Raw genomic sequence first — 23,303 nt, forward strand, 5'->3', positions numbered from 1 at the left:
ATACTGTGGAAAGTGTAGAAGATCTTTTTATACACACAAAGCATGAAAAAATACCTCCCCCCACCCCACTCTCCAGAGAGCTTTGTATAGTCTCTTGCCATGTGGTCTCTTTCTGTGTCCCAAAGACAAGCTGCCCATCCCATGGCCTGGAAACACCTCAGAGTTCTGTCCACAGGCAGGTCCCTGCACACCTGGCTGAGTCCCCAGACGTGTCTGCCTTCTCTCAGTGGGTCAGCTGTATAGCTGATGGTCCTTAATGGGCCATCAAGCAGGCTAGGCAGAGCTGACACCAGCTTGTCTGGGGTGTCCCCCAGAAGCAGAGCATAAGTTTGAAATACAGACGGTACAGAGCCAATATTCATAACTTTAACTACAAAAATGATACACGCATATAGACAGCATAATCATAACCAGCAAACCATAACCTTGTCTGGGACACCTCATTTGACCCCCTTTATACAAGATTTGGTGCCACTACAGGACCTTGGTTGCAACAATGATCTATACGGTCCCAGCTTATGTCAATAACGTCACACACTGCAAAAGGTTTTTTTTCTCCTGCTGACAATAGCTCACCTTAACTGATCACTCTCATTACAGTGGGTATGGCAACCCCCATTGTTTCATGTTCTCTGTGTACATATATATATTTTCCTACTGTATTTTCCACTGCATGCATCTGATGAAGTGGGTTTTAGCCCAAGAAAGCTTATGCCCAAATAAATGTGTTAGTCTCTCAGGTGCCACAAGGACTCCTCGTTCTTTTTGCTGATACAGACTAACACGGCTGCTACTCTGAAACCTGAAACAAAGAAGTCATTAAGCACCTCTACCATTTCCACATTTTCTGTTATTATTTCACCACTCCCCACCTACATTGAGTAAAGGGCCTACCCTGTCCTTGATTTTCCTTTTGCTTCTAATGTATTTGTAGAATGTTTTCTTGTTACCCTTTATGTCTCCAGCTAGTTTGATCTCGTTTTGTGCCTTGGCCTTTCTAATTTTGTCCCTACATACTTGTGTTATTTGTTTATATTCATCCTTTGTAATTTGACCGAGTTTCCACTTTTTGAAGGACTCTTGTTTGAATTTTAGATCATTGAAGATCTCCTGGTTAAGCCAGGGTGGTCTCTGGCCAGACTTCCTGTGTTTCCTACGCAGTGGGATAGTTTTCTCTTGCGCCCTTAATAACGTCTCTTTGAAAAACTGCCAGGTGCCTTCAGTTGTTTTTCCCCTTAGACTTGCTTCCCATGGGATTGTATCTACCAACTCCCTCAGTTTGCTAAAGTCTGCCTGCTTGAAATCCATTGTCTGTGTTTTGCTGTTCTCCCTCCTACCATTCCTTAGAATCATGAACGCGACCATTTCGTGATCACTTTCACCCAAGCTGCCTTCCACTTTCAAAATCTCAACCAGTTCCTCCCTATTTGTCAAAATCAAATCTAGACCAGCCTCTCCCTTAGAACAGCCTCTTCACCTTGTGAAATAAAAAATTGTCTCCAATACATGCCAAGAACTTCTCGGATAATCTGTGCCCTGCTGGGTTATTTTCCCAACAGAAGTCTGGGTGGTTGAAGTCCCCCATCACCACCAAGAACATAAGGTTGTTCTTATTTTCTGACTTGTCCTAATTTGCGAAAAACTGCTAACTGATGCAGCTAATTCCTCCAGAGAGCAGTTTCTTACACCACAGGGTGTGTGAAACTGCTCTCTGTAGGGACTTGCTACCTGTAGCAGGGAGAGGTAGTGAATTGTTACCATTAGCAAGTTACTGATACGTATGGTTGTTCTTATGTGCTGACTTGTCCTAATTTGCTAAAACTTGACAGTGGTGTGGGGGGATGGAAGCATAAAGTGTTCGGCTTCCAAAGGACCCTGCCTGGATTCATTGTAGTGGGACATGGGACATGTGGAGGATGATTTAAACTCTTAATTTCTTTAGGGTTCGCCTTCAATATACTTCTATACTGGTGCAATCTCTGACCATTACTGGTCATCCACTCAGCCGGCAGCAACGCACTTGTCCTGGTGCCTTGACTGAGAAAGGTTCTGATCAAAGGGAGCGTAGATTCCAGCCCGCTCCTGGAGTAATATCTCACTGGAGATGAAAGGGCTTGTTCAGAAAGAGATTTTGAAGTCTGTAGGGTAAAGATCATAGAATCATAGAATATCAGGGTTGGAAGGGACCTCAGGAGGTCATCTAGTCCAACCCCCTGCTCAAAGCAGGACCAATCCCCAATTAAATCATCCCAGCCAGGGCTTTGTCAAGCCTGACCTTAAAAACATCTAAGGAAGGAGATTCTACCACCTCCCTAGGGAACGCATTCCAGTGTTTCACCACCCTCCTAGTGAAAAAGTTTTTCCTAATATCCAACCTAAACCTCCCCCTCTGCAACTTGAGACCATTACTCCTTGTCCTGTCCTCTTCTACCACTGAGAATAGTCTAGAACCATCCTCTCTGGAACCACCTCTCAGGTAGTTGAAAGCAGCTATCAAATCCCCCCTCATTCTTCTCTTCTGCAGACTAAACAATCCCAGTTCCCTCAGCCTCTCCTCATAAGTCATGTGTTCCAGTCCCCTAATCATTTTTGTTGACCTTCGCTGGACTCTCTCCAATTTATCCACATCCTTCTTGTAGTGTGGGGCCCAAAACTGGACACAGTATTCCAGATGAGGCCTCACCAATGTCAAATAGAGGGGAACGATCACGTCCCTCGATCTGCTCGCTATGCCCCTACTTATACATCCCAAAATGCCATTGGCCTTCTTGGCAACAAGGGCACACTGCTGACTCATATCCAGCTTCTCGTCCACTGTCACCCCTAGGTCCTTTTCCACAGAACTGCTGCCGAGCCATTCGGTCCCTAGTCTGTAGCGGTGCATTGGGTTCTTCTGTCCTAAGTGCAGGACCCTGCACTTATCCTTGTTGAACCTCATCAGATTTCTTTTGGCCCAATCCTCCAATTTGTCTAGGTCCCTCTGTATCCTATCCCTGCCCTCCAGTGTATCTACCTCTCCTCCCAGTTTAGTGTCATCTGCAAACTTGCTGAGGGTGCAATCCACACCATCCTCCAGATCATTTATGAAGATATTGAATAAAACTGGCCCCAGGACAGACCCCTGGGGCACTCCACTTGACACCGGCTGCCAACTAGACATGGAGCCATTGATCACTACCCGTTGAGCCCGACAATCTAGCCAACTTTCTACCCACCTTATAGTGCATTCATCCAGCCCATACTTCTTTAACTTGCTGACAAGAATACTGTGGGAGACCGTGTCAAAAGCTTTGCTAAAGTCAAGAAACAATACATCCACTGCTTTCCCTTCATCCACAGAACCAGTAATCTCATCATAGAAGGCGATTAGATTAGTCAGGCATGACCTTCCCTTGGTGAATCCATGCTGACCGTTCCTGATCACTTTCCTCTCATGTAAGTGCTTCAGGATTGATTCTTTGAGGACCTGCTCCATGATTTTTCCGGGGACTGAGGTGAGGCTGACTGGCCTGTAGTTCCCAGGATCCTCCTTCTTCCCTTTTTTAAAGATTGGCACTACATTAGCCTTTTTCCAGTCATCTGGGACTTCCCCCGTTCGCCACGAGTTTTCAAAGATAATAACCAATGGCTCTGCAATCACAGCCGCCAATTCCTTTAGCACTCTCGGATGCAACTCGTCCGGCCCCATGGACTTGTGCACGTCCAGCTTTTCTAAATAGTCCCGAACCACTTCTTTCTCCACAGAGGGCTGGCCATCTACTCCCCATGCTGTGATGCCCAGCACAGCAGTCTGGGAGCTGCCTTGTTCGTGAAGACAGAGGCAAAAAAAGCATTGAGTACATTAGCTTTTTCCACATCCTCTGTCACTAGGTTGCCTCCCTCATTCAGTAAGGGGCCCACACTTTCCTTGGCTTTCTTCTTGTTGCCAACATACCTGAAGAAACCCTTCTTGTTACTCTTGACATCTCTTGCTAGCTGCAGCTCCAGGTGCGATTTGGCCCTCCTGATTTCATTCCTACATGCCCGAGCAATATTTTTATACTCTTCCCTGGTCATATGTCCAACCTTCCACTTCTTGTAAGCTTCTTTTTTATGTTTAAGATCAGCAAGGATTTCACCGTTAAGCCAAGCTGGTCGCCTGCCATATTTACTATTCTTTCGACTCATCGGGATGGTTTGTCCCTGTAACCTCAACAGGGCTTCCTTGAAATACAGCCAGCTCTCCTGGACTCCTTTCCCCTTCATGTTAGTCCCCCAGGGGATCCTACCCATTCATTCCCTGAGGGAGTCGAAGTCAAGATGAGCCAGATGGGTTTGTCTCCATGCAGGTATATTTTATTCTTGGCGGGTGAGGGGCTGCATAGAAAGGAAAGAAGTATTTTGGATTTCCTATTTCCCTTACTGAGGACCATCTATGCTCTCCTGAAATTTTTCCTGGCAGAAGCAGTTCCTATCTATTTGTTACAGGGTCAAAACATGGCTGCCGTCACACAGAGGCATTAGTGGTGGTGGAGGTGAGAAGAGGGTCAAAAAGTCCTGTCCCTCCCCCAAACACTCCCATGCATGTGGAAGCGATAATGTTGCTCCTGCCTAAATACCCTGACGGCAGACGGGGAGGGGTGGAAGGCCCTGCCAGCTATACTGAGCACCCCAGAGGAGCCAGGCCCTGCGTGGCGTGCCATGCTGCTACACCTATTCTGTACTGGTGAAGGCAACGCTCACTCCCCAGGGCTCCTGGTGGCCCCGGGGCTTCCCCGGCTTCCACCAGCACAAGCACCCCTCCTACCACCACTGCTTGAAGATGTACCACCTTCTCCTCCGCCACCCCATGGCTCAAGCTTTGGAGCCATACCTGAGCCCGCAGTTGGTAACGTGCTCGTGATCTCTACAAAACATGGCATCGGTTGATTATAACTGTTGCTACTGAGGATCTCAAACTCAGCCAAACCTTGGTGGGGGGGCAAAGAGTTTGATTGAAAAGCTGGCATGGTGTTTTCGGTGAGGGGAATAGCTCTTTAGAGGCTCAGGCTTCTCCCACGAACAAATGAGCCAGTGAAGCAGCCTAGCAAAATCAACCAGCCTCCCCGGGTATTTCCATTCGGAGGAGAATTGATGCTGAATCCTGCAGCTGACAGAATGTGATATAAACAAGTATCACGCAGAAAAAATATTTCACTGCAGTGTTGTCCCCAGAAATTGAGATTAGGGGGGTGTTCAGAAATACAGGGGGAAGGGGGAGGACCCATGAGGGGTGAGACCGTGAGGGCAAAGGTGGGCTCTATGGCACCACAGTAAACACTGAAGAATGTTTCACAACCATTTTATTCGATTTAACTCATGTTTGTAAATCATCACACAAATTACAGTTGGCTACTCAAGCCTTCTATGAAGCACTATACCTACATCCTTCTTGGTCCCTTCTTGTAATTTTGCACAGCTCCGTTAATGAATTTCTCGAACGCAGTGCATTCATTTTTGGTAGCTTCTCATGTGTCAGGTGCTTCCAGTCCTTCATGACATGCTCATGATCCGGCAGAAGGCGACTTCTTTCGGAACCCAAAATTCTATCCAACGAGGGAAAAGAACGCTCGGCTGTAGCTGCTGTGACCGGGAGTAGCAAGAGAGGAATTCCTACTTCCTTCATCCCAGGAAACAGAGCACAAAAATTGGGTCAAACCGTTAGTGATGCCAAAGAAGAAGTTGAAGTCAAATCTACATTCGTCCATCGTATGATATTCCACTGTGTGTTCAAATTCTCTGTTCTGTCCTGGTCCCGTGGCAGCCCCATTGCTGGGAGAGCCTCACTCCATTCAACTGTCGGTGTTTTATAAGACAGGCAGCTGTAAAAGCTACGTAGAGGTTGATGGAATCCAGAAGTTGTTGTTCTAGAGATGTAAGAATCAAGTCCATGTACTTTACTTTTTCAGCTGCCTTAACATCACTTCTTGTCTTCTTCATTTAAGGAGTTAATATAAGTGCCCTAATTAGTCAACGTCTGAACTGAAGTCTTTGCTTCTTCCAGTACGTTTTCAATGGATCTCTGATTGATCCCAGTGTGGCTTCCATTGCTGGACAGAGATCTACTACTGTTTTAGCAGATGCCTGAATGAAACCAAATGGTTTCAACAGTAGACTTACAAGAGAGAGAATGGCCATAGTCTTCTCTGAACGTAGGAGCAAAAGTAATCCATCATCCACTACTCAGACCCATCCCATCTCGGTCGATACTTTCCAAAGCCAATAGTAATGGTTGCAGTCATTTTAAGACAACAGCCAAGAATCGCTCATGAGAAAGCCAGCGGGTTTTCCCAGGTTGGACTAATTTGAACTTCAGTCCCAGTGCATCTTCTATATTTTCCAAGACCTTGAGTCCTTTTGGATTCTGACTGAAAAAGAGTGTAATGAAGACATTCAATTGATAGCTTTTGAAATGCCTTTTGAAGATTCTGCAGCTCGTCCTGGCGCTAGTTTGGAGCAGATGGCCCCTGCGGTGTGTAGGGGAGAGATCAGAGTTACACTTTTCTCTGAGCGAAGCTTGTACTCCACTCTGTCTTCCAGAGACGTTTGCAGCTCCATCAAATGCACAAGCAGCCATCTGTTTGGGGTTCAACTGAGAAGCATTTAACTCTTCTAAGACGTGGCTTGTCAGAGGTGCAGCCGATGTGTCTTCTATAACCTGAACATCTAGAAATTCATCTACTGGCCGACCCCTGACAACAAGATAACATAGGCGGTGACTTAACACTTGACACCCATTTGCATCGGTGCATTCGTCAGCCACGTATGCACATTCTCTGAATGAGGTGAGAGAGGTCTTCACTTTTTCGACGGCTGACTCTTCACTGTTGCACCGCATGCTTCTAGCCAGTCAGCTGAGTTTCTTGCAGAAAGATAGTGAGCATCTGCTGGTCTTGGTCGGAACCAGTGTCCAACTTCCAGATTAACAAATGACCATGCACTTAACATTGGCCTCCAGTTTGCAGTGTGCGGTAGCTCTTGCTTAAAGAGAAAGGATGATGTGACAGCCATGTTTGTTTGAATAAACGGGGTTGTGTCACCAGCCTTGTTAAGTATTTCTAAAATTGGCTTTGACAGTGACTGGCTTACAAGGCTTTCTGCATGTCCCTGCAGTCCTGAGGATTGGTGTTTTGCAGCCTTTTCACAGCATTTGTCAGCATTGGCTTTGCTGATCGGTCTGGCAAACCAAGCTCCTCCACTTTTACTCTATAAATCCATGGTATGCTGGCAGCTTGAATACTGCGTGCAGTCCTGATCACCCCATCTCAGAAAAGAGCTATTGAAGTTGGAAAAGGCACAGAGAAGGGCAACAAAAATGATGAGGGATATGGAACAGCTTCCATATGAGGAGAGATTAAAAAGACTGGGGACTTTCCAGCTTGGAAAAGAGACGACAAAGGGGGGATATGACTGAGGTCTATAAAATCTTGACTGATGAGGAGAAAGTGAAACGCTCCCTCACATAACACAAGAACTAGGGATCACCCAATGACATTAATAGGCAGCAGGTTGAAAACAAACAAAAAGAAGTACTGCTTCACACAACACACAGTTAACCTGTGGAACTCCTTGCCAGAGGATGTTGTGAAGGCCAAAACTAGAACAGGATTAAAAAAAAGAACTTGATAAGCTCATGGAGGACAGGTCCATCAATGGCTGTTAGCCAGGGTGGGCAGGGATGCAACACCGTGCTCTGAGAGCCTCTGTATGCCCAAAGCTGGGAGTGGACAACAGGGGATGGATCACTCAATAATTACCCTGTTCTGTTATTTCCCTTTGAAGCACTTGGCATTGGCCACTGTCAGAAGACAAGGTACTGGCCTAGATGGACCATTGGTCAGACCCAATATGGCCGTTCTTATGTTTTATGTAAAAATTAATGATAATATAATAAAAATGTTTAATACAGAAACTCCCAACACCTGCCAAAATCGATCACTTGGGCTACACAGCTCTGTCTGCTGGATACCTGGGCAGAGTAGGCGAGCACATGTAAATACAGCCTGGTCCTGAAGCCTTTCCCCCGCCCCCTGGCTCATCACTAGCTGTCAGGGGACAGCTCATTCACACCTTGCTTACAAATCTTCATTCTCAATTATAAGGTTGGCCAACATCGCGGACCCCAATGCGCCGACATGGTCAGCAAAAACAAGAGCTGTGTGAGGAGGCTAGTCTTTGTTCAGACTTTTCAAACCTGTTATACTTTTCCAGGTACAAGTATTTTATCAAAAAGAAAAGGAGGACTTGTGGCACCTTAGAGACTAACCAATTTATTTGAGCATAAGCTTTCGTGAGCTACAGCTCACTTCATCGGATGCATACTGTGGAAAATACAGAAGATGTTTTTATACACACAAACCATGAAAAAATGGGTGTTTATCACTACAAAAGGTTTTCTTTCCCCCCACCCTACAGTCCTGCTGGTAATAGCTTATCTAAAGTGATCACTCTCCTTACAATGTGTATGATAATCAAGCTGGGCCATTTCCAGCACAAATCCAGGTTCCCCCCCCCACCCACAAACCCACTCTCCTGTTGGTAATAGCTTATCTAAAGTGATCACTCTCCTTACAATGTGTATGATAATCAAGGTGGGCCCTTTCCAGCACAAATCCAGGGTTTATCAAGAACGTCTGAGGAACAGTGCGGGCGGCGGGGGGGGAATAATAAACAAGGGGAAATAGGTTACTTTTTATAATGACTCAACCATTCCCAGTCTCTATTCAAGCCTAAGTTAATTGTATCCAATTTGCAAATTAATTCCAATTCAGCCGTCTCTCGTTGGAGTCTGTTTTCGAAGTTTTATCGTACTTTGTATCTGCTTTTAAAGTGCGTATTAATGTGTCAATTTCAGTTCAAATTTCCAACCAGTGACTAAACTGGCAAGAACTATTGGTAACTAGTTGACCACTGTGGGGGCGTTGGGGAAATTCAGGGGTCGGGGTGGGGGGGCACAGGCCTCTGGGGGGGTGTAGGGAAGGCCCGGTTTCACTGAATCAAGTCTCCTGCTGCAGAGGAGCTGCAGTGACTAGGCCCCACTCCATCCCAAATTCTAGGGCAGTTCAGATTTGGATCGGAGCTCGGCAGCTTGGGCTGAGACTCCGCATCGCCCGGCGCAGGAAACGGCAGCGTTCTTTGCACCGGGGCGTGGAGCGTCCAGTCAGCACAGCCTGCAAACCCTTCAGGGACTGGTTCCTGCGGCTCTGACAGGGAATTTCCCCAGACCCCAGCAGCAGGCTGGGACAGCCTCTGGCCCCAGGGCTCTGCTCAGTGGGATGCAGAACTCAGCGGTGTGGGGGATGCGTCTGCTCCTGCGGGGAGCTTCACCGCTTGGCTCTGCGGCCCTTCGGCCTGCAGGTGCCTGGCATGTTTATGGCAGGCAGGTGCGCTCGACCCGGCACACCCAGAATGCTTGGTGGTGTGTGGGATGCACTGTGCCCAGAATGCCTGGCGGCAGGTGGGCGCACTGTACCCAGAGTCCTCGGTGGTGGGCGGGGTGCCATCTACCTGGGTGGGCCCAGCGCGTTCAGAGCGGCGTGTACCAGCCGTCCGGTGGCCTGTGGCGCAGCTCTACCGGGACTCTGCTGCCGGCGGAGTGCTCTGGGCCTGCTCTCCCCGGTGCCTCTCTGCCCGCGACACCCCGCCGGGTCCCTGCTGATTCCCAGCGCTGCCAGACTCGGCTCCAGAATGCAGGAACCCGACCCACGCTCTGTTCCAGGTGCCTCCTGCTGCAGGGCTGAGGCAGGGTGGGGCCCAGGGGACAGATCTGTGACGAGATAACGATGCCACATGCTGGGCAATAAACAGGGAGTAACGGTGCCAGGGCAGCAGTGGGCAGCTCCCAAGGGACCCTGGGACCTTGGCTCGCCTGCGTGTCCCTCCCCAGGCTCCTGCCCTTATATGGCGAACGCAGGCCCAGGCGAAGGAGGGGACAAAGGTCGCCCCGTCTCCGTCTCCGTCTCCGGCAGGAGAGCACTTTGCATAGGTACCAGCCGTCTCCAGGCTGCCGAGCCGAGCTAGCACTGCAGGAGAGGTAAGGGGCTGGCGGCGGGGGGTCGGGTCTTGGCACCTTGGCCTGGCCCCTGCTCGCGTGTCCCCTTGTGCCTGGCTTTGCCCTGCAGGCCCTGGGGGTGGATCTCAGGGCCCAGCCCCAAACAGCTGGGACCCACCTGCCAGCCCTCTCCGGCCCCCTCTGCTCCCAGGGCCGGGGGCAGGGCAGCCCTGCGGGGGCAGGTGGGAAGTGGAGGCCCCCAATCGATGAGTGCTGCTCCTTGCTGGTGGCTTCTGGGGGAGCGCCCACACCCTTGAAGGGGCTGAGGATATAGGGCCTGATCCGAAGCACTGGGCTTTGGATTGGACCCACAGCCCTGCTGGGGCAGGGAAGCAGGGACCCCTCTGGGCTCCCCCTAAATCAGACCCACTCCCCTTCCCCCTTGGAGGTGCAGGCTGCATTTCTGATGGGTGCCAATCGCCCGCACCTCCCTCCGGCCCCACCCCTGCCGGGATGCACCGTGGCCCCACTTGACCCTTGACCCTCTGCCCTCAACTCTCAGGTGACAGCCACCGGCCTGGCAGAGCGGTGGCAAGGACGTGGTGTCTCTGGCAGCCCCCAGGGCCGGTGAGCAGAGGGCCTGTGAGCCCATCCAGTGTGTCTCTGCACGTCAGCGCCCACACAGCCCTGGGGAGGAGGGGCAGGAGCAGTATCTGCCTGGGACAAATGGGGAAACTGAGGTGGAGGCAAGGCCAGGCCACAGAAGGTGTCAGGGTCTGAGATGAGCCTGACGGAGCCGCCCGGGGAGGTTTCTCCGGGCCTGGTCGCTGTTTGCCGGCACTGCACAGGCGCGGGGATCTGGGGACAATGGCTCCTCTGTTGGGTGGAGGCGCAGCTGAGTGTGGGGCAGGCAGGTGAGGGCTGGGTCCAGCTGAGCACACGGGGAGTGGGGGAGGGCGGGGAGCAGGCTGAACCCCACACCCGGAACAAAGGCCCATTCTGGGCAGATCGTGGCCCCCTGCACCAGAGCCCACAAGGGACATGTCTGGGCCTGGGGTGGGGGGTTGCTCCAGCTTGTCCTGCCACAGGGCCAGCTGACCTGAGCTGAGCAAGAGGGACGAGTATCTGAACCTCTCTGAATGTCGGGGGCGGGGGGCATGATCAGCATGGGGGGGCATCCCGCTGAGTGCACCTGGATCTCGGGGGCGGGGTGTGGGGGTGCCACCCTTCAGGGCTCTAGCCAGCCGTGAGCAGCCATAGCACAAGGCCAGGCAGGGGAATCCGGTGCCGATGGGGCTGGATGGCACAGAAGGGAGGGCACACGCTGGCTCCGGGAACAGGGGGGCTCATCGGCTGGAGCTCTAGGGCGGGTGAGTGGGCAGCGGCGAAGGGCTGGGAACACGGCACCTGATCTCGTCCCTCGGACGGGGCAGGGAGGACCAGGTTCACCCGCCACGTGGTCCTGCCTGAAGCTCTCATGCGTGGGCCCCTCGGGCCAATCACCAGGTGGGGCGGGAGGGACCGCGAGTGGGCAGCACGTCCAGCCCCCTGCACTCAGGCCCGAGCAAACCCGGAGCAGCCCTCACAGGGCTTTGTCCAACCTGGTCTTAGAACCCTCCAGCGCCCAGGACCCCGCACCCCGCCTTCTCCAAGCTACCCCTCTTCCTGGGACAGCTTTTCTAGCCCTCGCTCGGCTTTTCTGCTCTCCTCCGGACTCTCTCCAGTTTATCCCCAGCTACCCGAGTGTGGGGCACCCCCGCCCAGTGCCGAGCAGAGCGGGACATGACTCTCCTGTTAATACACCCCAGGGTGACAGTCACACACCCCCCGCCCAGCCTGGGCGTGAGCCCTGCCCCAGGCCAGCCCCTCGATCCAGGTCTCGGTCAACCCACTAAAGCATCGATCATGCGCCGGGGCACCCATGGTCCCACGGAGCGGCTCCCTGCTGGGGGCCATGCTTCAGGGCTTCCCTGCCTCCCTGCCCCCGGAAGCAGGCACTTCCCACGCAGGTGGCAGCTAACCCTTGGCATCTGGAGCACGTATGTTTATCAGCCTGGCTGGGCCCATTTGTCCCAGCAGCCGGGCCCCGGCTGGCAGAGAGCGCCCAGGGAAATCCGCTTTCCCACACGCCTCCCTGTGCCAGCTTGGCACCCACCCACGCGCCGCACCCCAGAGAGCTGTAAAACCCCCACTGCCCAGCATGACAGCTGCTCTCTGGGCTGAGCCTGGGGATTAAACCGGCCCCCTCCAGAGCTAATAGCACGAGCCACCGCAGCCTGAGCTGCAGAGCCCGGGCCTGGCCTGGGCACAGATAATGCACAAGGGCACGGCCGCTGCCCCTGCCCCAGAGCTGCCCGTCTGGCACCTTCCACCACAGCCCCCTGGCCCAGACAACTCCTCTCAGCCGTGGCGCTGCCCTTCCCCATGCCGTGCTGCCCCCCGGCTGCAGGGACTTGCTGGCACATGCACCGGTGGTCCCCTCTCCCCGACCACCAGGGGGAATGGGGCACCGCACCAGAACCAGCTCTGGAAACGAGCCCCCGCCCAGCCGGGCCCAGCGCCGGCGCCTTGGCGCGTGGGTGCACACGGAGCCCCCCGCGAGGCTCCAGCCAGGGGCTCGGCTCAGCATCTCCCTGTCATTAATGGGTGCTAACGAGGGTGTCACCAATGCTGCCTCTCCCCCATGCCAGGCCCCCGCCGCGCCGCCCATCATGACGGAACTCACCGCCAAAGTCACCAAGACGCTGAACAGAACCACGCCTGGTCTGCAGATCTGGAGAATCGAGGTGGGTGGTGGGACCCGGTGATGGGGGGGGCCCAGCCGGGGATGGGGCTCCTGGCTCTCTGCGTCCGTCAGTGCCTGGGACTGAGAGCCACTGGCGTGGCCTCGCCCGCTAACATCCCAGGGACGCGGCCTCACCCCAGACTCGGCAGCCGCCGGGGGAGGTCAGGCTGCCTGCAGGGGCGGAGGGGTTAACCAGCCGCAGATTGCAAGCTTAGGCCGGTGGCACCAGGGTGCCTGGGCCAACCCCGCAAGCCTGGTTCCCCGGGGGGAGGCCCCCTCCGGCCTCAGCTCCGGGCGTTTCCTTCTCTTTCCAGAAAATGGAGATGGTGCCGGTGCCTCCCAAAAGCTACGGGAACTTCTACGAAGGGGACTGCTACGTGGTGCTCGTGGTACGGGCTCTGCGCCGGGCCTGGGACGGAGCCGGGGGCGGGGGCAGCGGGGCGCCCTCCTGGGCCGGGTGGGTGGCAAGCTGGGCTGCGGGGCACCCTGCTGCCTCGCCCTGTGGGGGGAGGGGGGGCGGCGTGGGGCAGGGTTGCTTAGCACCCGGCAGCGTGTGTGTGACAGCAAGTGGGGACGTGTGCTTGAGCGACCGGGTGTGCAAGCCAGGGTGTGCACCCCAGCCCGGGCAAGTGAGTTGAAGGGGGAATAGGCTGTAATATTTTTAGGAGGCCTTGTTTGTGCCTCAGTCCGGACAGCTGGGCGCCAATCCCACCCAGGAGTGCAAACAGGCGCCCGCCACCCACTGGGGATCAAGGCCGTATAGGGGAAACTGAGGCACACACGGGCCTCCTCAAACTATTACAGAATATGCCCGCTTCATCACAATGCCAGGGGAGGGGAGGAGAGGGGAGGGCTGGGCGGGTGCCCGTGCTCCGTGCAGGCTGGAGCGAGCGGGTGGCAGCATCTAAATAGGAGCATGCCAGTCCGGGCCTGCGTCCGGCTGCCGGGGCTGCCACGCTGAGCGGCTCCTCCCGGTTAGCCGACGGCAGGATCCCAGCCCAGGCCGGGCCGTCGGCCCCCAGACCCCGGAACGGGCGCGGAGCTGCGCCTGCCGCTAGCCCAGTGTCCTCTGGCCACAGACGCAAAAGACCGGGAACAGCTTCAGTTACGACATCCACTACTGGCTGGGCCAGGAGTCCTCGCAGGACGAGCAGGGGGCGGCTGCCATCTACACCACGCAGATGGACGAGCACCTGGGCGGGGTGGCCGTGCAGCACCGCGAGGTCCAGGGCCACGAGAGCAACATCTTCAAGGGCCACTTCAAACAGGGACTCATGTACGTCGGGGCCGGGGAGGCGGATCCGCTTGGGGTGGGGGGGGCATAACGTCCCCCAAAACGCACCGATAGCGCGTGTGACCATGTCGCCCCCTTGGGGCCATTCCCGGGAACTCCAACAGCCTGCTCCTGACCTGAAGCAGGAGGGGGCAGGCGCTCTCGGTCCCGGGTTCGATCCCCGCTCTCGGCCCTGGTGCGGGTGCATGGCCGCGGGAGGGCTCTTTGGATCAGGGCCCTGTCTGGGCCCAGGTTGGATCCACAACCCGCCCAGGGTAAAGGGAGCCGCCAGCTAGCCCCTGCCCCGTGGAAGGGACTCGAAACCCCTGAGCGGTCCCAGGAAGGCAGTCCTGGCAGGGGACGGCCAGGCTGGGGGGCCGTCCCCGCCACATAAGCAAAGGCCCCCGCAGCTCAGCTCTCCTGGAGAACACCAGGTTTCTGTTCCCAGAAGCTAAAGGACTCAGTTTCCCCAGGGACGGAGACTCGCTGGGACAGGAGCTCAGGCACTGAGAGGCAGCAAGGTCTAGTGGCTCCAGCAGGGGAAGAGGAGGCAGGACTCCTGGGTTCTAACACCCCCTCCCCTGCCCCCCACTCTCTGTGCGACGGGGGCATGTCCCTGACCAGCCCCCGAATGGGAAGAGCGATCCTGAAAAAGCTGCCTTCTGGGGGGAGGGAAAGTTTAACACCTTCGTGTCTGCAAAGCCCTGGACAGACTGGGGGGCCGGCTGCAGGGCCCCGGGGCTCCCCACTCTGACCCGGCCTTCCCCCCCACAGCTATAAGAAGGGTGGCGTCGCCTCGGGGATGAAGCACGTGGAGACCAACACGTACAACGTGCAACGGCTGCTGCACGTGAAGGGCAAGAAGAACGTGGTGGCTGGAGAGGTGGGTGATGGTGGGGGGGTGGCTGGCATGAGCCCCGGAACCCCCAGTCCGAGCGCAGCCGCAAACTGGCTCGGGGCTTAAACCCAGCTCCCGGGGCCCTTTGCCAAAAGCCAGCTCAGGGCAGTGTACACACGCGGTTCTCCTTCACTTCCTGTCCTAAACATTTGCACTGAGCCGCGGTGCATCGTTAGCAGCCGCGCCCCACCCCAGAGGTGGCCGCATTTCCGCACTGGGCAGGTAATCCCTGCGCCGTGTTGCTGTGTGTCTGTTGGAGGGCTGCCGTGCCCCACCCCAGAGGCAGCTGCGTTTGAGTGGTGGGGGATGCTGTGGCCATAACGCAAATGAAGCTAATGAAATTCATTGTAATGGGGGAGCTGAGGCCTGAGAGGTTCATGTCAGAGTGAGCCTGCTCAGGAGCTGTAGGCACTGGGACAGGGTATGTGAAATGCTGCCTTCTGCCGGGGGGACTCAGAATTGCATTGCTGTGTGTCATAGGCCCTGTACTGCCACCAGCTGGTGGAGATTCACTTTTAACTCCCATCCCAGGGAGAACCCTTTGGCGCTAGAGAACCCAGGAGTCCTGCCTCCAGCCCTGTGCTTTACACCCTTGTTCCCCCACTGACCTGGCTGCCCTTCTCCTGCAGGTGGAGATGAGCTGGAATAGCTTCAACCAGGGGGATGTTTTCCTGCTGGATCTGGGCAAGCTCATCATCCAGTGGAACGGGCCGGAGAGCAACCGTGCTGAGAGGCTGAAGGTAGCATGGCAGCATCCCAGCTCGGAGGGCCCAGAACACCCCCCCCGCCTCCTGCCCCTGGGGCCTCTGTGAGCCTTGGGCAGCCTCTGCTGCTGGGGTCCTGTCATCCAGCCCTTACTGGTTACTGAGTGAGACCCGGTGGGGACGTGTCCCAGTGGGGTCTCTCCAGTGGCCTCGCCTGCTGTCGCTGTTCGCTCAGCCCTGATCCTTCCCTGGGAGCCCCCCGTCCCTGCAGTGTTCGGGGCTCAGCCCCTCATCTCTGCTCTCACCTGAGGGAGTGGGAGACCCAAACACCCCCTCCGCAGAGGGAGAAGCTGGGACGGGACATGGATCAGCTGTCCCTGCAAGTCCCCTTTGCATGGCGGGGAGCCCAAATGGGTTGGTCCCCCCCCCCAAGTCAGCCCCGCCCCAAGACAGTGGGTCTCCCCTATGGCAGCTCTGGTGCCCCTCACTCCCGAGCCGCAACCCCCTATTAGCTCAGCCCTGCCCCCTGCAGCTCTGCCGGTGCCCCTCACTCCCAACCTGCAACCCCCTGCTAGCCCAGTCCTGGGCTCCTGCAACCGCTCTGTCGGTGCCCCTCACCCCGGACCCACAGCCCCCTGTATTATTCCATAAATCAGCTGCCCTGTGGCTGCTGCCCGGCCCGGGTTGCTCTCACACGTGACGCCAGCCCCATGGCCTATTTTGGTGCAGGGCATGAACTTGGCCAAGGACATCCGGGACCGCGAGCGGGGCGGACGTGCCGATGTGGGTGTGGTAGATGGCGAGGATGAGGCCGTCTGCCCAGAGCTGATGAAGATTCTCACCCACGTGCTGGGGGACCGGAAGGAGATCAAGCCAGCCATCCCCGACACCGTGGTGGACCAGAAGCTGAAAACCTCTCTCAAGCTCTACCAGTGAGTCACCCAGGGGAGGGGCCAACACGCAGAGCGTGGGGAGAAGGAAGCTGTCAGCCCCGTCAGGAGAGGAGACCCCTGCACAAGCAGGGCTTGTGTGATCTCCCCCCAGGACTCTCCCATGCCCTGGCGTGCCCACACTGCATCTTATCTAAGGCTAAAAAGGGCTTCAGGCCCATCAATCCCCACCCCAAAGTACCAGCTGTATGGCAGCTTCCTGCAGCAGTGAGTTCCTCCAGTTAATTGGAATGCATTTCCGTTCTCCCTTCTCCCTATTACCTTCTTCATGCCCTGTAGCTCCCCGTGGTGCTTGCATCATGAAATACTCCTCCTACAGAGACAGCAAGAACAGCTGCGGAGCAGAGTCCCTCCGGGGCTAGTCAGAGCGGTGTCAGGTGAAGTCAGTTTTAAAGTCAATAGCTCAGCCGGCTTTGCTCTCTGGAGAGCTGTGGCTAGGGTTAAATCCCTCTCCAGTTGTCGCTGCTGTGAAAGGTTTTTAGCTGTGAACTCAGGAACCAGCCTGTTTCTGACGTGTGCCTGTTTCACCCTTTTCAGCCAACGTGCGCACAGCTCCCATAAAACATTGCTCTTCCCTGGTTCTTGAATTCTCTGGTGGAAACCTGCTTTTCGTAATCTGCATTCCTCTGAGGTAGAAAACATGCATCAGACAGAGCCAGATCCCTTTCAGCATCATCTTTGTGACCATCTGCAGGGAAGTCCAGGGAGTTAGAGATCTGCTCTGCCTGCTTCCCCACAGCATAAATGAAAGGAGATCCCTGCACATCACCGGGGGGTCTGTGGCGTCTGCAATGTGAAATCTCTATTTCCACGCTGTCCATTGTGAGGGTTTGTCTCTGGGGCACGGAACTGGGGCATGGTGATGAGATTCTGCCACCTTTGTTGCTTTGTTTGTTCCTTTTGGTTGCAACCTTTGTGGCTGTTTTCCTTCTGTTTCCGTCTTCTGTTTACTCCTGACATCATGTCATGAACTTCAGTAGCTTGCTTAGTTACACCAGCTGTGTTCATCGCAAGAACTTTTAAGACTGTCCCAGCCATGGCTGAGGTTAGAGTTAAAGAAGTATTTCGCACATAGCGCCACTGAGTGGCTGAATTGTGCAATACAGTTTAGCATCCCAGTCCAGGTTCGCAGCGTCTAAAGGGCCAGTGCTCTCTTAGCCCCGTGCCGTGCGTGCCCCGCTCAGTGCGCCAGGCCATGGCTGAGCTGGGGTTGTGTCTGGTTTCTCGCAGTGTCTCCGATGCAGAGGGGAACCTGGTGATCCAAGAGGTCGCCACCCGCCCCCTGACCCAAGATCTGCTGCAGCACGAGGTATGTGGCCCCTGCGGGAGGCTCCCGAGGGGTTTCCTCTGACTCCCCACTGAGCTCCTAGGAGCCGGGCGCACAGACAGACAGGGCCCTGGATGAGGGTCGCTCCGCAGCAGATTCATGAGCAGGGCCCAGTGTGGGTCTTTAACCCCCGGGCCCTGCGGGAGGGATGGTTCAGCTACCTATGCTGCCCCCTCACCCATCAGCTGGCATCACCTCGCTGATCTCTGTGCCTGGCCCCTGCTGGCCGGTCTCTCCAGCTCTCCCACCACGCCAGTATTTGAGCAGAGCGGTCCCTGCCAAGGAGGACGGGGAGGGTCTGACGGGCTAGGAAGGATGTCTCCATCCCTTTGCCCACTTGACACCTCCATCAGGCAGTCCCACGTGCCCAGGGCGACCCGCTGGGAGCTGAGCCAGCAGAGGGAACCCACGGCTATGGGATCCTGACCCACTGAGCCCCCCAGTTGCTGGCGGTGCAGGGGGGCTCCAACCTGACCCCTCTCCCCCGACCCCCCAGGACTGCTACATTCTCGACCAGGGTGGCCTGACCATCTACGTCTGGAAAGGCAGGAACTCCAGCAAGCAGGAGAAGCAGCAGGCCATGAGCAGAGCCCTGGTGAGTGGCAGGGGCTGGGATGGAGAGAGACCCTGCGCCCCGCGCACCCCTGGGTGGGTGGGTGGGGGCTGCATGTTCCCCGGTGTGACCTCACGGTGCCCCCTGCTGTCTGTCTGCCCTGTGGAAATTAACCCCTTGGGGTCTGGACAGCTCCTGTGCTGTGGATTAGTGGCTGGGAAACCCCCGAGAGGAAGCAGTGCCCCCTACAGGTGATTCTCACCTAGCTGCGTCAGCCCTGGGGTATTGGGGTGTGTCCATGGGTGGGGCCCTGAGCTGCCCGCCTGGGCCCTGCCTCTCCTTGCTCCACTGTCACACCCAGTGTAACGGCCCTTCTGTTAGTGGAGTCACTCCTGATTCACACCAGCACAGGTGACAGGCCCCCAGAGCTCTGCGTCGAACCTGCCGTGCGACAGAGCCTGGTGTTACACACACACGCACACACATTGCTTTGTACCTGCCGTCGTGGGGACCTGGGTGGAGACCCAGGAGTGTTTGGGGGGGGTGGGGCTGTTAAAAGGCTGCCCCCATCAGGGAGCGGGCGCCACTCTCCCTGCAGTGCCCCAGCCTCTCCGATAGCCCGGTGCACCAATGGCTTGGCGGTGACAAAGCTGGCTGGACGAGGGGCTGGAGAGGGGACGCCCTCTCTCTGCTGCTCCCCCAGCACTTTTGTGGCTCCCCCGCCCCACCCACTGGGTGCTGTCTCTTGCAGGGGTTTATCAAAGCCAAGAACTACCCGCCCAGCACCCCCGTGCAGACCGAGAACGACAGGGCCGAGTCGGCCATGTTCAAGCAGCTCTTCCAGAAATGGACCGTCAACAACCAGACCAGCGGCCTGGGCAAGACCCACACCCGGGGCAAAGTGGGTAAGAGCCAGAGGCCTGGGCACTAGTGGGTCAGGGCCTGGCACCAGGAAGCGGCAGAGCGGCCCAAGCCAGCCCCTCGTTCCCGCGCAGGGGGTGGGGGCCGAGGAAGGGTCCTGTGGCAGCCACACCAAATTCTGGTGCGGAAGAGGGCGGAGCGCAGCTCTGGGGGGCTGCTGGGCGTCCCTCGATACCACCCCCCGAGCTGCGAGTGGACTGGTCCTGCTGTGCCTGACCCCCTCCCCCCAGCCTCAGTGCCCGTCTTTCTCCCCCAGCCAAAGTGGAGCAGGTCAAGTTCGACGCCACCACCATGCACGCCAAGCCCGAGGTGGCCGCGCAGCAGAAGATGGTGGATGACGGCTCCGGGGAGGTCGAGGTAAAGAACGGGCCGCCGGCCGTAGGCCTGGCCAACAGCAGGGATTGAACCGGGGACCCAGCAGCCGCTGCGAAGCCAGGCTCAGGAACTGGGGCTGTCACAGCCCCGGCTCCTGTGTGGCTCAGCCCAGAGGGAGACACGGGGGGCCCCCCACACCTGCTGGGTACATGGGCTCCCCCGTGTGACCAGTGGGACCCCCGAGCTTGGGGCACAGCTGTCCGGTGGGCGTTGACAGGGTCAGCAGAGCGAGGTGCCGTAGGGGGAGGAGTGGGAGGCCCCGGGGCCATGCTGAAGACCAGACCAGCCACGGAGCAGGGCCACGCGGCATGGGCCCCCTGCCCAGGCTGGCGCATCCTCCAGGTGTCACATGGAGACTGAGACGTTGGCCCTCCAGATCCCTAGCCTCTGGGCTCTGCCCCCCCGCATCCCCACAGCAGGGGGCGCTGGCAGCTCCTGATGGCCCCAGCCCTTGGACTCTGCCCCCCCAGCATCCCCACGGCCCTGCTGTGAAGTGCCGGCCGGGGGCTGGTGTGGGGTGGTAGGAGCCAGCCCCCGGCTCATTCCCAGCTCCCCGGCAGGTCTGGCGCATTGAGGACCTGGAGCTGGCGCCGGTGGACAAGCACTGGCTGGGCCATTTCTACGGGGGCGACTGTTACCTTATCCTCTACAAGTACCTCGTCAACAACAAGCTGCATTACATCATCTACATCTGGCAGGTGCGTGGGCCCCCCGCCGCCCCAGCCTGCTGGGTGGGATCCCGTCTCCGGCCAGGGTCATCCCGGACCCCCCGGCTGAGATCCCAGCTCCAGCGGGGGCCAGGGCCAGCAGGCGTGGGATGACCCCTCCCCCCGCCACGAATCCCGGCCCGTGTGTAACAGGTAGAGAGCGGCTCTTGCACCGATGCCAGGTGTTAATCTCCCTGCCAGAAATCATGTCGTCACTGACCAGGCTACCGCCGCGTGCTCGTGTTACCCACAGACGAGTCCAGTCTCATCTCTCGTCTTCAGTGCCATCCTGTGGCAGAGAGTTCCGCAGGCTGATCACGCGCTGGGTGTAAACACCTTGGCTTCGTTTTGAATTTGCCCCATTTCAGCCTCACGTAACGTCTCCTTGTTCCCGTGTTGTAACCACGGGGCCAGAGCTGATGCATCCTGGGCCAGCCCTTCCCCCAGAGTGCTCTCCAGTCACGATGCAACATCCCAGAGCAGGGGGTGGGAGTGAGGTCACAACACAGGGGGCTTCCCTCTACCCACGATGCTTTGCACCCTCAGGGACGGTCAGTTAATGCTAGCCAATGGCCACTCTGGGCTGGTTTGCATCTTCCATGTGCCACTCGGATCCTCACAAGGCCGTTAATTCGCTGCGGGGTGGGGCTTTATCGTCATCGTTATTTCCCAGATGGGGAAACTGAGGCCCGACCTCACTCTCCGAGGCGCCGACTCCCCTGACTTTCGGGATTGCGTGACTCGCCCAGGGCTGGGTCAGTGTTGGCGCTGGGGTTGGAGCACCGGCTGCCCAGCCCTGGGCCCGGTGCTCCTGCGGCTGGGGGTCCCAGGGGTTGCGTGGCCCCGATCCCCACTCTGAGCCCCTCTCCTCCGTCCCTCACCCTGGCCCAGGGCCGCCACGCCAGCAAGGATGAGATCACTGCCTCGGCCTACCAGGCCGTCGCCCTGGACCAGCAGTACAGCAACGCGGCTGTGCAGGTGCGGGTGCCCATGGGCAAGGAGCCTGCCCACCTCATGGCCATCTTCAAGGGCAAGATGGTGGTGTACGCGGTGAGTGCCAGGGATGGGGGCGGGGGGAGGTCCCTGCGCCATCACCCCTGGCCTGCCACTCGGGGCTCTGCCGAGGGTGCTGGGGCTGCGCCAGGCACTGCCCACCAGCCTGCAATAGTCCAGCCCCTGGGAGACAGCTCCGCTCCCCACCAGCCACGGAGCCCAGAGCCCCAGGCAAGCGGGGATGCGGGCCGCGCTATCCCCTCTCTGCCAATGAGGAAACCAAGGCATGGGGAGAAAGCACTTGCTTGAGGCTGCTCCGCAAGCCAGGGGGGCAGAGGCGAGGCAAACCCCCGGCCTCAGGCACTGGCTGGAAGGTGGGGCTTGGGATGAAATGGGCAAGCTGATCCGTGGGGCTGGAGCCGCAGTGGGCTCCCCCAGGCTGTTACAACCGGCCCACGAGCTGCGTTCATGGGTGGCAAAGGGGCTCCTAGCCTTAGGTCCGTGTTATAGCGGACCCCATTCCCCCGCCCCCGTCAGGGCCGCAGAGTGAGAGTGGAGGCCGGTTTGACGTCTTCTCTCCTCCCCCCCCCCACCCGCGGCGCTGTTCCCCAGGGCGGCACCTCACGGGCTGGCAGCACGGAGCCGGTGCCGTCCACCCGCCTCTTCCACGTGCACGGCACCAACGAATACAACACCAAGGCCATCGAGGTGCCCCCGCGCGCCTGCTCCCTCAACTCCAACGACGTCTTCGTGCTGAAGACGCAGGCCTGCTGCTACCTCTGGTACGGGAAGGTGGGTATGGTGCTCGGGAGCCTCTGGCTGGGGGCTGGGGGCGCCACAGCCGGGCCTAGAGCCGGAGAACCTGAGCCAGCGGCGAGATGCTCGGGGCAGAGAAGTATTCTCCCTGGCCTGGGGGAGGCCTGGAGCCACCTTCGTTGTAGGGTCCCCCAGACACCTGGCTGGTCCCCCCTGGAAGGGTCCCGCCCCCTGCTGCCATCCCACCGGGATCCCATCTCGCTCCCCTGCCAGCGGGGAGGATGGCGCTGAGGACGGGCTGGACCCACAGCGGGTTCTCGGCGCTGCACTGGGAGGCCGCGCGGACCCTCTGGGGGGTCCTGATCGATTGCGCTCTGGTTCCCTGCAGGGCTGCAGCGGGGACGAGCGGGAGATGGCGAAGACCGTGGCCGACCTCATCGCCAAAACAGAGAAGCTGGTAATAGCCGAGGGCCAGGAGCCGGACAACTTCTGGGTGGCCCTGGGTGGGAAATCCCAGTATGCCAACAGCAAGCGGTAAGGGCTGCGCACCGCTGGGCCCCATCAGGCACGGAGCACGGGGCCATCCCCCTGGCAGGTCTTGTCCTTGACTCTGCCATCCCCAGCCAGGAGGTTCCTGCCCCGCAGAGCTCTGGGGAGGGGTTGAGCTGTAATAGGGTTAGGGTTCGAGACACTGTATTATAATAAACTTGAGGAGAACAGCCCCTAGCTCGTGTTTAGCTCTTCCCAGCCGCAGGTCCCAACGCGCTTCACCACGGAGGTCAGTGGTAGTGCCATCACCCCCATGTTACAGATGGGGAAACCGAGTCCCTGAAGCAGCTTGCCCAAGGTCACCCCATGGCTGAGCCAGGCATAAATCCCAGTATGGTGCTCTATCCCCTGGGCAGCAGAGCCTCAGGAGGAGGAAGGGCGAGTGGCTGACCTCACTGAAGCAGTCATGACCAGGCCGGGTTGGTCACCGCCTCCACCCCCCGAGAGCACCGTGAACCGGAGGGGAGCAGTGGGTTTGGCTGCAGGCCGGCCATCACGCTACC

At 57.4% G+C, this 23,303-nt stretch overlaps 1 protein-coding gene across 2 annotated transcripts in view; it reads left to right on the plus strand.

The window, feature by feature from the left end:
• VIL1 (villin 1) overlaps positions 1 to 23,303 on the plus strand; it is a 42,484-nt gene that overhangs the window by 13,347 nt on the left and 5,834 nt on the right. Inside the window, exons 1-15 of one of the 2 annotated variants that reach the window (XM_074967026.1) lie at positions 9,917 to 10,051; positions 12,700 to 12,795; positions 13,109 to 13,183; positions 13,874 to 14,070; positions 14,842 to 14,950; positions 15,595 to 15,705; positions 16,399 to 16,601; positions 17,850 to 17,928; positions 18,443 to 18,541; positions 19,251 to 19,404; positions 19,677 to 19,777; positions 20,356 to 20,493; positions 21,394 to 21,552; positions 22,108 to 22,287; positions 22,640 to 22,785. In XM_074967026.1, coding sequence (XP_074823127.1) covers positions 12,721 to 12,795; positions 13,109 to 13,183; positions 13,874 to 14,070; positions 14,842 to 14,950; positions 15,595 to 15,705; positions 16,399 to 16,601; positions 17,850 to 17,928; positions 18,443 to 18,541; positions 19,251 to 19,404; positions 19,677 to 19,777; positions 20,356 to 20,493; positions 21,394 to 21,552; positions 22,108 to 22,287; positions 22,640 to 22,785 — 1,826 coding nt within the window. In that variant the 5' untranslated portion in view covers positions 9,917 to 10,051; positions 12,700 to 12,720. Of the gene's footprint in view, positions 1 to 9,916; positions 10,052 to 12,699; positions 12,796 to 13,108; positions 13,184 to 13,873; positions 14,071 to 14,841; positions 14,951 to 15,594; positions 15,706 to 16,398; positions 16,602 to 17,849; positions 17,929 to 18,442; positions 18,542 to 19,250; positions 19,405 to 19,676; positions 19,778 to 20,355; positions 20,494 to 21,393; positions 21,553 to 22,107; positions 22,288 to 22,639; positions 22,786 to 23,303 lie in introns of those variants that run through there. The other variant, XM_074967027.1, reaches the window with a different exon arrangement.

Source organism: Natator depressus, chromosome 11 (genome assembly GCF_965152275.1).
Source record: "Natator depressus isolate rNatDep1 chromosome 11, rNatDep2.hap1, whole genome shotgun sequence".
In the NCBI taxonomy this organism is placed as follows: Eukaryota; Metazoa; Chordata; order Testudines; family Cheloniidae; genus Natator; species Natator depressus.